This window comes from Pelecanus crispus, chromosome 7 (genome assembly GCF_030463565.1).
Source record: "Pelecanus crispus isolate bPelCri1 chromosome 7, bPelCri1.pri, whole genome shotgun sequence".
Classification (NCBI taxonomy): Eukaryota; Metazoa; Chordata; class Aves; order Pelecaniformes; family Pelecanidae; genus Pelecanus; species Pelecanus crispus.
Window position 1 is genome coordinate 17,172,623 of NC_134649.1, and position 14,871 is coordinate 17,187,493.

Below are 14,871 nucleotides of genomic sequence, written 5' to 3' on the forward strand. Positions count from 1 at the left end.
AACACCATTCTCCCTTAAAAGTAGCTGCCTGGGATATTCGTTTAATGCAGCAACTGGATCTGAAGGACAGGGATTTGCACTGAAAGAAATAACCCATGCATGGGCTCAAAAATGTGCTTCAAGTTGCAAATGGGAACTAGACAATCAACAAAATGCATTGAAGTTTCTAGGCCTGCTTTCCAGTTGTGGTGCATTATACCTACACCAGGCAGGAGCTCGGGCATCATTTCACTCAGTCACGTGTTTCTCAAGCGCTAAACACAATGACCCGCAGCCACGGTTGTTTTCCCCGTGTCTAGATGAAACATCTAGCACCTGAGCCCCCAGCCCTGCATCTCTGCCGGGGGATTTAACAGCCATGCGTGCAACATCGCTTTGCCCATCTCCCTCCTCCCCAAAATACGACTGAAGCCAAATTCCTGGCTAAGGCCAGCTGGGACGGGCGCTGCCCTGGATCCCCACCCTGGTTGCCTTCGCCTCCCGCTGGCTGGCTCGCCCCAGGCAGGTGCTGTGCTGCCCTTTGGGCTAATTCACACCTTTCAGAGCAGCGGCCGACGACGACGGCAAAGGAGAAGGACCGAGCACTTGGGCTGAGGAGGGGAGGGGCGCGGGGAAGGGAGCGGGGAGGGCAGCTCCGTGGCCCACAGGGACCTGATGCCCTTGGGCTTTTCGGCTAGCGCGGGCGGGGAGTCTTCCCCGCGGCAGCCGGGCGGGCAGGCTGCCTCGCCGGGAGCCGGGCGGCCGGCAAGGGCTGGCTCCCCGCCCCGCCCCGCCCCGCCCCGCCCGGAGCAGCCTTCGCTCTCCCTTCGTGACCCCGTCCCGCGGGCGGGGAGGGCCGGCGCCCCGCGCCCCGCCGCAGGCCAGGCCGCTGCGGGAGGGCGTCCGCTGGCAGGGCTCGGGGAGAGGCGCGGCGGGAGCGGGGCGGGCGGGGGGCGGCTGCCCAGCGGGGGAGGGGGCTGCCCCCGCTCGCCTCTTTATAACGCCGGGGCCGCCGCGCCCAGCGCACCGCATCGCTCCGGCTGCGGCAACAGCCTGCGAGCGGCTCCGCTCCCTCCCCTGCGGCCCGGGGACGCTCGAGGCTTAGGGAAGGGAGGGGAATCCATCAGGCGGAGAGGCAGGAGGCGGAGGCGGGCCGCCAGCGTTCCTCCGCTCCGCCCGAGCCGGCAGCGCCGTAGGGCGAGCTCCGGTGCGGGCGCAGGAAGGGGCCGACCTGCCGGAGGTCCCCGGCGGCTCCCAGCGGCCCGGACCCGCACCCGCGGCTCGGCCCGCGCCGCAGCCCTGCTCGCGGGGCTCGGCGGCGGGAGAAGCCGCCGCCGCCGCTGCTGTCGCCCTCCCTCGCCGCGCTGGGTCTCCCGGAATGGGCCTGCAGGAGCTGGCGGTGTGGCTGCTGGCGGCGGCGGGGCTTGTGCGCGGTGAGTGAACGTCGTGCTCCCGCGGGCTGCCGGCGCCGGGCAGCCGCCGGGAGCCGGGGCGGGATGCGGCGGGGCAGGGGCAGAGGCAGGGCCAGCTGCCCCGGTTACTCCGCGGCGCGGCGGGGCCCCGGCCCCGGTCCCCGTCAGCCCCCTCCCCACGTCCGGCCGCTGTGGCTGGGGGCTGTCCCCTGTCCCGCGCCGCTCTGGGGGCTTGCCAGCGCTGGGAGCTGCCGGGAAGGGACACGGGAGATGGACAGAGCAATGGGGATGGGGCAGCAAACTCCGTCAGGGCACTTAAATGGTAGCTGCTTCAGGGAGACGCTGTGGCTTTTTGTGGGGGGAGTTCAGGGCTAGAAAATAGGGAAGAGGAAAGCCCGTCTGGATGGGGACAGGGAGGGCTCGCATCCAGAGGACCTGTTCCAACCCTGACCCAGATTCCCCTTCGTTCTGAAACTGCCTCTGTCCCTGGTCTACTCTGCTCCATCCATGTGGACCTGCTCCCTCTCCCTCCATAGAAAACCGGCAGAATAAAGACCCCCTCTGTATCTGAGGTGTAAAAAGGACAGAAGTCCCTGAATATCGTCATGTATATTAATATTGTGCCTATCATCTCTGCCAGGAACCCTGTGCCCCCACTTTATTCATAGCTGCATGAACAGAGAACAAAGCGGAGAGTACTTGCCCCAAAGAGTTCTCAGACTGAAGCAGTCTGAGAGCAGCATTCAGTCTAACCTGTGGCCATTTTTTCTCCCGTTGTCTTGCTGATGCCCTCTGCCGTATCTGTGTTCTGCTTTTCTGGTTATAGCTATGCCAGGACAGGTGTCAAAATACAGGTAGTGTATTTCCTCTTCATCGCTTCTTGCTGCTGGACCAAAGGGTGCATATGTAGACAAAGTATCATTAGCATTTAGAATTTATCACTCCTAGCCAGCCAAGAAATGATCAAAGAGGGAATCCCCCTTACAGGCTGGGATGAAAAGAAAGAGTGATGTATTTGTGATAAGATTTTGTTGTAGTAGCTAATGAACTATAGGAATTACAGTGGCATTTTTCTGGGAATGCAGCAGGTAAAATAATAGACGCATTATATCTGATAGCAGGAAAGGAGCATGTGTCCTAGCTTTACTTTCTGATGTAGAATCCTAATTATTTATCTATTTATTCCTGTGCCTGAAGAGTCCCTGCAAGGAGAGTTCCAACGGAAGCTTTACAAGGAGCTGCTGAAAAATTACAACCCTCTGGAGCGACCGGTTGCAAATGATTCCCAGCCGCTCACTGTCTATTTCACACTCAGCCTCATGCAGATCATGGATGTGGTGAGTCTGTGACCTTCTAGGAAACTATTTCTTTAAAATGGTACATTTTTCCTTCCTAGAATGGAGATTTGTGATAGTGAAGGAAGACTGTGAGATACTGGAAAACAGAAATAATTCAAGACACAACACCAAATTTTGACTGCCTTTTTAAAGAAGTAAACATAAAAGTAAAGTTTGCCTCTTTCTTAGTCAATATTTCCCAACCTTCTTAGCAGTATGAAATATTTAAAGTGAAGCTCAAACTGCATACTTTGCCTTTTGAATCCTTAACTGTACTTAGAACCAACAAGAAGTGTAGTCTAGGAGGGGATATGCAAACCCAAAGTTCTTGATTTCTGGTGGTCACTAAACAGCTTCTTATTTTTGGAGGTGGGGAGGGAGGGGGGAGAGGAAGGGGGTGTTCTGGCCAAAATCCAAGTTATATTATTTCTTATTTAGACAAGACTGCTACATTCTATATGTTTAAATTTTAGCGGCTCTATTTGCAACCACGGTTGTTTGGTATATCAATAGATGCTCCTGTGCAGTGCTTGGCAGGCTTGTAAAAAGCACTGTAGGATCTTTTGGGTTCAAATATGAGTAATTTCAGCTTCATTCTGTCACAGCGGCACAGAGATCAAACTCTACATGTAAGTGGGTTTACAGTATTAATTTTTACTGAATTCAACTAGCTATGGCAACTAATAAAGAAGTTAATTACTTAAAACTAGTAGTTAACCTCAAAATGCCATTATCTTTCCACCAGATGCTTAAAGTTCGGGGCACAACAAAATTAAAAAAGGGAAATATAGATGGGATTATTCATGACAAGTGGCTTGCTTTCTGCTACCTTACAAGCTGCCAATTGCCAAAATCCAGACACTGTTCATTTAGTATCTAAAGGTCAGCACACACAGAGAGAACTCTGCAGGTTTAAATGCTCGTAGTTTCTATGCACATTTTTTGCAAGTTTTAGATTTATTAGACCTAAGGTGAAAACTAGGATCTGTTTTTCCAGCGTGATATTTACTATTTGCTAAAGTGAGAGTAGGCAGTCGTAGTAAGCGAGCTGTTTCGGTGTCAGTGCCGCCAAAGCCAACAGGCAAAACGTGTCAGTTCTATTCTTGTCTATGGCAGTTGAGTTTTAATATATGTGATACCAACGAGCAGAACAGAAGCTATATGGAGTCATGTATTCTTTGAATGATGGCGAGAGAAGAATACGTGTTACGTAGAGTGCAACAATTTCAAAAGGTGCTGGCAGACTGAACTTGATGCAGACTGTGGTTGTACTGCATGGACACCTGAGAACTAGGAGAGGACAGCCAGGCATTAGACCAAAACTTTGATAGGAGACAAAAGTGGGCTGATATCACAGATAACACTAACATCCCACTAGCTGTATGTGGACACGCTTTTGTTATTAATGATATTTATTATGGGTGGGCTTAGAGATTTTGGAAAAAGGGGATCTCATTGCGCTGGACACTCTGCAGACACAAGTAGTACGTGACTCTTGGCACAAAGAGTCAGTCTAAATAGACAAGTAAGCAAGAATGCCTTTGGACAATCAGAGACAACAGAAAAAGTGTAAAAGTGAGGAATAACACAAAAGGAATAAATGATACTGTGTTAGTAAGGGATATATTAATTTCAGTGTTCATCTTCTAATTGGATTCCTTTAGAATGTATCAAGGTGACACAAAGAGGTATTTGAAGGGCCGTGGGAGTCACGAGGACAGGGAAGGTCAGAGGAAAGTAAGAGGAGGAAGCTGAAGTGAACAGAACAAAGGGCAGCATGGGACAGAGAGTGCTTCAAAGGTCTGAATGCCTGAAGGTCCCCATCTTGGCTACTGCTGCAGCTATTCTTGCTGGCTTAAACCTTCATGAGTCTCTTGCCACATACATGTGGAGGACAGGGCAGAAATAACCACTCAGTTCTCTTGGTCCCATATCGTCTGTGTGATGGAGCTCCTCTTTCCAGTACATCAGGCCCCTTAGTAGCTTCTGCAGGAGCTCCTACTGGCTAGCGTCTTCAGTTGTAGCTATACATTCTGTGTATCTCTGGTTTTAGTTAGATTTTTGTCTTTGGTAGTAATAGGCCAATATGTTCAGGAAAGCTTAGCCACTGTGTTCAAGGACTGTTCAAACTGAGCACCTGAACAAAACTCCACATTTTAATGTATCTCTGCAGAATGCAGCACAGTACATGGTGCTTCAACTGATTCTTAAACTAGCCTTCAAAAAAACCCCTTCCCAACCATGGACTTAAGTGTACAAGGCCTTCTTCTGTAGCTTTGTTTTGGGAAATGACCTCCTGCTGCAGTATGTGCCTTCCCACAGCTACTGGAGGAACTTTTGCTTTGGTACAGGACAGTAAAGTTCCTTTCAAAGGATTTTTGTACAACTCTTTTTGTACAACTGTGTGTTCAGGAAACATTCTCTAGTGTTTGGTTTGGTTTGATAACCAGGATAAAAACCCTGATGCTGTGGGGTTTTTGTTGTACAATTCATTTCAGAATTATTTCAGAACAGGAGAGCTCAAAAAAGCACTTTGATCCAAATGAAACAAGGCTGTGAACAGACCAATTTTTTTCCCGGCTTTCAGAAATTGTATTTCTGATGTCATTCTATATAGATACATTTGGCTTGAATATGTTAAGCTAATGTGGTTTTAAGTATTAACCACCCTGGGAAAAGTTTGTTGTATGGCGAAAGCCTCCTAGTGATGACACAGCTTACAGAAGCCTTCTTTACGTCATCAAAAATGTTTCCTGAATAGAATAAGCTGAACGCTCACAAGACTTTTTTTTCCTACTTACATTGCATCTATACTATAAAAGTTTCCTTTGCATTTCTATGAGTTGATAGTGGGACTCTTTCTTTCCCACACTCCTGACATGGCTATAACCATGTCCTTGACTACTGTATGAACGGTTGGCTGTTGGAGACACAAATGGCTAAAGGCCAGCAGGCAGTCACCTTCACAGAGTTAATTTCTTCTGGAGTTGTCAAGTCTAATTAAAAACCATGCAAACTGAAGGGCAAATATCCACACATCAGCAGCAGTCTGGGTATAGTCAATGACTGGCAGTCTTGGCTAATATGATTCAAAAGGGAGTTTTTGATCCTATGTGCTTTTCGAAAAAATCCCTTCATAGTCAGTAAGAAGACATAGTTTTTGTACTGGCAGTTTAGTTACAGCTTATTCTGCTTGCTATAAAACTGACTGCATTTCTTTCTCAGAGATCTGGGATTGACAGGCAAAGAAAGAAACCAACCATGAAGTAAATTAAGCTTCACACTATAAAACAAATGAGTTTTCTTCATTGTCAACAAGAAGCAAATGCTGGTGGGAATGACAGCTATTTGCAATAACAATTACTGGTTTAACAAGCTAGAAACAAAACATGTCACCATCATACTTTCCTGTAGTTTATATATTCACTTTAATGGCTTCTCAGCTTATACAAGCTGTACTGGGAGTTAGACCTATCCAGAGCAGATCTGTCAAATCCCTGCCAGAACAAATTGAGCCAGGCTGGATCCTGGCTGCTGCTATTCCTTACTTGAAGTCTCTTCCATTCCACTCTGACTTTGCTGATAGGAAAGGGGAGACAGTATATGAAACATTTGCCAAATACAGTGGATGTTCCCACCTTACATTTTTAGTTTAACCCTTTTCTTCTAAAAATTATTTATTATTTAAAATTTTAAGTAAATAATTAAATTATTTATATATTTATTTTTATAAATATATATTATATACAAATATATAATAAATAAAATATTTATATTTATAAAAATAAATAATAATTAAAAGCAATTATTTCTATCCTGTGCTTGCAGATATGTTTTTCTTTTTGTTGGTATTGCATATTAATATGCATGCTAGTATCAGGACTACATAATGAGGGACCTGTAAGTGCCGATTGCCCCAACTTAGTTTAGTCCACTAGAAAATACAGTTAGTGATCTGTCTAATCAGAATGCAAGCTGGCATAGTAAATTATACAAAGCGTTGCTAAAAGGGGAGGAAAAACAGTGGCAGCATGAGAAAAATGCAGTTTGGGGACACATGAATGAAGAGGAGAGCTGGGAAACTGAGGGAGTGCTTAGAGAAGTGGGAATGCATGGTAGACCTGAGAGACAGCAAAGGACTTTGGAAGAAAGGTGGAATTTAGGTGGAAGAGGATGGGGGGTGAAGTGGAAAGAAAGAGGTTTGAAAGGAGTGGATTTAAAAAAAGCTTCTGTGTCAAGTTAATAAGAACTTTCAAGAGAGAGATCCTAGGTATCTTTCAGTTCACTTTATTCCTATATCCCATAATAGGAAAATCACTGCTCTTAAACCTTTGCAAACAATCTTGCAATTAAGTCATCCTGAAGTGAAAACAAATTGGAGACAGCCAACTGGCCGGAAGTGCTATTCAAGGACATTTGAGTTATTATAATATCAGAAGATGGAATAAGAAGTTTCTTTTGCTTTTTATAATTATTTGTTTCAATTTTCTTGAAATGAGAAATGCCAAGCAATTTGATGAAAGAAGTGAAAAATAACCTACTTCTTCTCTGATTTGCTGAAATCTTGTTTCAAAACTTCTTGCAGGAAAGCAATGTATATTGAACGAATAGGTTGATAATAAATATCTCTCTGGATCTGAATCGGAAAACGTTTGGAAATATCTGATCTAGTTAAAGCTGTCCCTGCTCACTGCAGGGGGGTTGGGCTAGATGACCTCTAAAGGTCCCTTCCAACCCAAAGCATTTTATGATTCTATGATTTAAAAAAACCTAAACAAAATCTAAGAATAGGCATAGAAGGAAAATCTTAACAGACAAATACTAAGGGTATCTGCATACATTAGTGGCAGGAGAGGAAGAGGCGTTAATGGATGGTCATAGCTGGTCAAGGTCAGAGCTTCAGTACAATGTCAAAAAAATATGGAACATAATGTAGAGAAACTACTTATTTTTCTCTACATCTCACATCATGAAAACCCCACTACCTGCACAAAAAGCTAGTCTTTGGCCTCTGCCTGTCTAGTATTTCAGTGTTGGCATGGAGTATGAACCTAACTTATGCTTAGGAAAAACTTCCAGCATATGCATTTTTGAGAAACAGATTCTTGAAGTACGCTGATATTATATAATTTCCGCACTGGATAAAATGACAGCCACTGCTTTTTTAAACACTACGTAGAGGCATATGTCTTCTAACATTCTTATTTTCTCTTGTAACATCCATCCCAATAATAGCATCAGAGGAGAATATTCAGCCACTACCTATTGGTTTAGAGCAAACAGTAGGAATAGACACAGCAGCAGTGCTGTTTCTACTCTGCTACATCTCATGCAGAATAGTGAGTGGCATAGAAAAACAAATACAGTGATCACAAAGGCATTAATTTTGTGCCTAGCTTGACATTTTTACAATAGACATATTTGTATCTACTGTAAGTTAACACAATTAAGAGAAACGTACCTGAGGGAATTCCATCCCCAAGAGTCAGAAGATGAAACCTTAGAAATTAATGCAAAGTGATTATACATTTACACTGCAAATTAGTGCTTGGAGACAGATATGAAGAACTGGAATACATTGAGATATGCAGCAATAGTTCAAACCCAATTTTTACTGTTATCTAAATGAGTAGAAGAATCCTGCAGTATTATTTTAGTTTGGCAGCAGCTTCCAGAGGTCATCTAGTCCACCATCCTGCTCCAGGTGTCTAAATAGATCACGTTACTCAGGACTGTGTCCAGTCAAGTACTGAACACTTCCATGGAGGGAGATTCTACCACCTCCCTGGACAACCTGTTTCCATATTCAATTATCATCATGGTAGACTTGTTTTCCTAACATCTAAGCAGAACTTCCCATGTTCCAACTTGGGAACGACACTAAAAAACACTTCTAGAAACTTGAGGCACCTTTCCTTCTTCAAAAAAATTTGGTACAGGGCAGAAAGATACTTTTGGTGAAGTATACCAGATTTCTTGACTATTTGCAGCAAGGTACGTATTTTGACTTCTTCTGTAGCAAGACTTATGGTGACAAACATTTTGGTGGGTATGAATGTGTCCATTTTGGTCAATTCTGATCTTAATTTTTTTTTTTTTTTTTAGTAGCAGAAGACTCCAAATTTAGTAATTTATTTAAGAAGTTGAATTTAGTTATTTACCTACATGAATATTCAAGTTCTTACTTATGTTGCATAACACCATTTAGTCAGGAATCTTTCATGGTTCCTCCAGACATTTACTAGCTAATTAAATCATTTACTACACAACAGTTTTCGCTTATTTTCCAGTTTCTCCTGTTACTTTTTTTAATTTCTAGTTAGGGGAAAGAAAAGTGCTGAATAGTTGTTTATATGTAATGAGCAGCAGCAGAATCTCAAGAGAAATCCTGTTCCTTTAGGCTGTTTAACTCACTTGTGCAGACCAAAGGAAAAATGAAAGCATGCAAACTTTTTTATGTTTATCTGAACTCAGTCAAAGTTTGCTCATCCTACATTGCCCTTGGTTACTTGGATGACTTAGATTTATATATTCAAGGGCTTTTGTCCTTGTTTCACTTTACACAGTGTAAGTGATACAGTTGACTTCAATGACTTACATACAGTGCTTAGTAAAGCCTCTGCACAAGAATCTGCAACTCAGTATTTGCAATCAAATACCCTGGACCTACTGGGCAAGATAGTAATGTGAAATATCTTGAAATTTTAAAAAGAAAATTATGCTGTCATTCAAAGAAGCAGAACAGCTTCTGTAAAGAAACAGACTATAAAATAAACATCTCCCCCGCCAAAAAAAGGAAAAGAAAAAAGAAATTTAAATCTGGAAAGATGAATGAAACAACCAAATCAAGACGCTCGTTGAGAAATGGTGCTAAAGAAGTTCCTAAGCTGTTTATCAAGCCTCAGCAGCCTCTTTGCAAACAATGATTGTGGCAGAAGCTCATCAAATCTGCATTATTCTTTTAATTTTTAGCATTCATTTGTGTACATTAGAAAAAGTCTCTCCAAGCTTTATTTTCCTCTCACTTTGCTGCTTGATCTTTATTCACTCCATTCTAAAGGGAAAAATTATTTTAACTTTCATCTTGCAGCCATTTCCATTCTGCCATGATTTATTCCTGAGAGTTTAGAAAACTGGAGCAGGGCTGGATATGCTTTCTGGTATTTTTAGTTAGTTTAATACCTATGAAAGTTACTGGATTATACAGAAAACAGAGTATTCTGCTTCCCCACAAAATATGAAGAACAGATCTTTTCACATAACAGTCTAAAATATTCTGATAATTGATCTATTTAAACAAGCAGACAACACCTCTCCCTACTCTACTGTGGTGAGATAGTGATATACTAAGAGAAACTGCGACCTTATTTCTGTGATATTTGTCCATTTTTCCTGTGCTTTTAAATATCTTCTGGCTTTTTTGGCTATTTTTTCCTTCAGCATCTTTCTTCTACGAGTCTTCTCAAACAGTGTTTGATCTGGAAAGATACTTTAAACACAGTCTATATTTTGTAGGATGGAATGGGAAGCAATGAATTTAAACTAATTTAGGCAGTTTGCAGGAAGGAAAAAAGGACTGACTAAAGGCTGTGAAAAAACTCCTGATAATAGTTAACTGGGGGACATTAGAGATGTTCATTGTATGTGAACATCAGAACTTCTGTTCTGCTTTCTGGTTCCACAGGAGAGGTCTTTGGAATTATAATACAAATCAGTTGGGGTTTTTCTGTTTGTTTGGTTTTTGATATGAGTAAAGCAAAGCAGTTTCTCTAACATTTTCCTCATCCTTTGTGATATAAATAATCAGCACGAATCATAAAAGCTCAGTACTTCATTTATTTGTTTTCTAACTATATTAGTATGGATGCTCCATTAACTTAAAAAGTGAGTAGACATCTACAGGTATGCCACTTGAGATGAAGAAGGTTTGCATCTTTACTGTGAAAAGTGTGATTAAGGTCCTAGAAAACAGATTCTGTTGTGATGGATTGCTGTAGAGTACAGGGACCAGAACATAAAGCTTTCACGTTTTACACAGGACCTCTTACCAGAACGACAGAATTTGCAAAGTCACATCATCTAGTAATTATTACTAGTCCTCAGTAATCAGCTAATAAAACAAAATTACAGCATAAGACATAATTCCTGGAAGTCAGGTCTGGATAACTAATACTTGTTCTTATACAACGTTTTTAACTCACAGAAGTTTTGGGACTGAAATGAAGATGCTCCCTGTAATATTCAGAATTGGTCCTCTTTTTTTTTAAAGACTATATACCGTTAAAATGACAATATTTCTATCATATTCAAGTACTAGACAATACATCATGTCACTACTTAATACCCAAGTTCGCATCCTTTGTTTTGACCAATATGGATCAGCTTGTTCCAGCCTGTGGAAATTTGAAAGCCCCGTATTCTTCTTTAGCAATGTTCCTGTCCTCCCATAGCGCAGCTACACTGATCTGCATTGGCTGAGGATCTGGCTCTGTAAAGCACAAGTACAGTATTAGATCAGTGTTGTTAAACCTTCTTTGCCTGTTAAATTACCTCCCTGCTCCCAGGCTCCAGGGAGACCTGCAGGTTCAGTCCCAGCTGTGGCATGAGCCAACACACTCCGTGCGTGCAGCCTAGTCTCCCTGCTCGTCTTTTGCGGTTTTTGTGCACATACAGGCTAATTACATGCTCTATAAATCTGGGGCTTCTTGGGAAAGCCCGTTTTACTGTGCATGTAGAGATGGGAGTTGACTTGGTTCTTCCTGGATTTGATTTGCCTCTGGCTGCAGTGTCAACGCACACTCAGGAAGGAGTTCAAATGCAGGTGGTTGCCCCTGTTGGACCCATTTCTTTTCTGGGAAGGCTTCTGGAAGTGCTGTGGGAAGATGCTGCGGGCTGGATGAATTATCTGGGGAAAAGCAACCCACACGTAACCATCACAGCCTCTGCCCTGCTCCTGTAACGTGATCTGTGTGGGTCTGCAAGTTGGCAGGAAAGGTGCTGCCGCAATTTCAGGGATAATGGCAAGGGAAGGCAGGAAGTGCTGCTAAAGCAGTGCACCTAACCTCTAACACCACCCTTGGGAGCACCTGTCTTACCAGAGGAGCCTGGGGACTAGATTAGATTACCAGTTGTGGTTTGACATTTTTAAATGCTAGTCCTGATGGGCTATGGCTCCTGAACAATCGAGTAGGTCGTATTCTGTTTCTATTCTCGGTTTCATTTTAGGGCTGTATTCTCAGACCTGTACAGATACAGTGCCCACTTTTCTCTCAGAAAAGCGCACACTATAAAAAGTTTTCAGTAATTTACAAATCTAATAGTGCTGACAGCAGTCGAACAAAGTATTGTCAATGGATTGCAAGCAAACGCTTTTCTATCTACGAACAGTGTATTAACATAGAAACATTCAAGTGTTAATTACTTCAAATTTAGATGATACAGATGTGAATTCTTCAGTTTCTCCTGAACTCCTCACCACGTTTGCCTGAACAGACTACTAAACAATCCAACTGTTCCCAATCTAAATATATCTCTGAGTTACAAAAAAGGCGAAAAAAAAAAAAAATCTCACAGTGGGTTGGCAGCAGGGAGCATATATGTACAAGCACTTCAACAGAAAAAGAAGTATTTTAAAATTAATTTTGAATGTTAATTACTTAAATAGCTTATTTTTAATGTGTTAAGTAATTTATTTTGAATTTTTAATTTATTAAAAATTAAAATAATTATTTTCTGAGAATAACTAGAAGTAAACTTATATTTGGATTTAACCTTCACTTATGCTTGCATGTTCATTTATTATCTGAAACTAGAATTTGATCTCTAAAAAGGAAAGGCTGTTAACACTGGCTTCAACAACGTCTAACTGGGAAGTGCTAAGAGCATGGCATGAAGCCATGCTGCTGCTCATTGGCAGCAACATAAGAATATGATATTTATCCAATTCATCTCTCCAAAATCCTCTGTTAGTGATGTGAAACCATATTTGCATGGCCTATGATCACATCTCCATATTGCTTATATGATCCTCAGAGTGGAGTAGCTTGAAGGGAAGACTATTGATAACCATGTGCAGGGTTGGTGGACACACACACATGTTTAATTATACAGCACTACTACTTTGGACTTTTATTGGCTTGTTTTCTGTGTTCAGCTGTGAGTATTAATGTATTTCTGTGGTTGGCATCGCCGCAATTACACTCAGTAACTGCACAGTTGTGTTGGTTAAGTATTTGAGAGAAAAGCAGCAGGTCTTTTACCCACTACCACTAATGATATTAAATGCAAGACCGAAGACAGAAAAAGTAATGAACACTGGTAAGTTTGACTAAACCCCTCACTGAGCTCAAGAAACTCAAATAAACATTTTTATGGATTTTACAGTGCTCACTCCATCTCTGACCCCACCAGACAGAAATGTTCGTTTCATAGGAGAGAGTTTGCTCTTTTGTGTTGCAGAAAATAACAGCCTGAAGGACTGTGTAGGTGTTCTGACATTTCAGTCATGACACTTGTTGCATTTGTGAAGAGACACACAGTTGATTTGCATCAATATATTCCTCTCAGCCAAGCTCACAGTTTCTCAGTACCTTTGCCAGTGATTCTTTACAGGTGTTAAAATGGGGACCATATGGATTTTTAGGGAAAGTTGAAAATGAAGACCCTGTAAAAGAGAACTCTCAAACCTGTCCCTCAGAGGGTGTAGGATAAGGAATAACTAGAATTTCTGTAATGCTGGTTCATCCTCTCTCCCTGAGTTGTTACGGTGTCTTTGTAATACTTCTGTGTCAAGAGCTGCAGAGACGTTCAGCAGGATAAGCAATGTATTTTGTACTATACCCTTCTCCAGGGAATTTTTTAATTGCCATGGTGATGTCTGTGCTGTATCCTAGATTGAACAGAGACCCCAAGACATTGAGGATAATGGATTATGTTACATGTCACAGGAATTTTGGAGCTACACCTTCTTGCTTCATTTGTCTACACTTGGAAAGATGGAGATACAATAATAGTTAGAGAGACTGTCTGGGATGAGTAATGGCACTTTGCTAACTGGTCCTCTGAAGCTGGCTTGAATTATGTCCATTTGTAGTGGACAGAGCTATTCCTCATGGTTGTGTCCTAGTCAGATGCCTCTGTCTCTGTGGCTCTGGTGTTCCTCAAAGGTTCTGCAGTTTCAGCATGTGAACTGATGCTAAAACATGGACAATACCTCTCCTACGAGGACAGGCTGAGAGAGTTGGGGTTGTTCAGCCTGGAGAAGAGAAGGCTGATTGCAGCCTTTCAGTATTTAAAGGGGGCCTATAGGAAAGATGGGGACAATCTTTTTAGCAAGGTCTGTTGTGACAGGACAAGGAGTAATGGTTTTAAACTAAAGAAGAATAGATTTAGACTGGACATAAGGAAGAAATTTTTTACAATGAGGGTGGTGAAGCACTGGAACAGGTTGCCCAGAGAGGTAGTGGAGGCCCCATTCCTAGAAGCATTCCAGGTCAGGTTGGATGGGGCTCTGAGCAACCTGATCTGGTTAAAGCTGTCCCTGCTCATTGCAGGGGGGGTGGGCTAGGTGACCTCTAAAGGTCCCTTCCAACCCAAAGCATTCTATGATTCTATGAACATACTCTGGTCACGTGTGGAAATTTCTGTTGCTGTTACTCACAAAAATACGATAGAAGAATGTCAGCAGCAGGCTGGTGCTGGAGCTGTGTGCTCTGATCACATGAAGGGAGAGGAAGAGACAGCTTTGTGTTCAGCTCCTTGTTCTTCCATAACTTTCCCTTCTCTTCTTGAAGAAATCACTCACTTTTCTTCCATTTTAGTTCGCTAAATATGCATGCTATAACAGCATTTCCATATGACTTATGAACATTTTGAGGAGAAAGGCTTAATAAAAAGTCAAATATGACTTGAAGTTGATTAGCAGGAATAAAAATAGAGTAAAATCCTTTGATATAATGCTGTTCTGGCATTCCTTGTACATCCAGGTGTAACAACCGGACCTTTCAACTTCTATGTTTTGCAGCTAACCTCTAGGCAAAAAAATCAAGTTCAAAAACTTTGATTTCCTCGTTTTAACACTGTCTAAGGAGTGGGGCTACTGGGGCTCTGTTATTCCCTCTTAGCCTGTGGAATGGTTGGTAGTT

The 14,871-nt window shown here is 42.6% G+C and overlaps 1 protein-coding gene across 1 annotated transcript in view; it reads left to right on the forward strand.

The window, feature by feature from the left end:
- Positions 1-1,357: 1,357 nt before the first annotated feature.
- Positions 1,358-14,871, forward strand: part of CHRFAM7A (CHRNA7 (exons 5-10) and FAM7A (exons A-E) fusion) — a 41,315-nt gene continuing 27,801 nt past the window's right edge. The window contains exons 1-2 of the mRNA XM_075714310.1: positions 1,358-1,412; positions 2,589-2,728. Coding sequence (XP_075570425.1) covers positions 1,358-1,412; positions 2,589-2,728 — 195 coding nt within the window. The remainder of the gene's footprint in view (positions 1,413-2,588; positions 2,729-14,871) is intronic.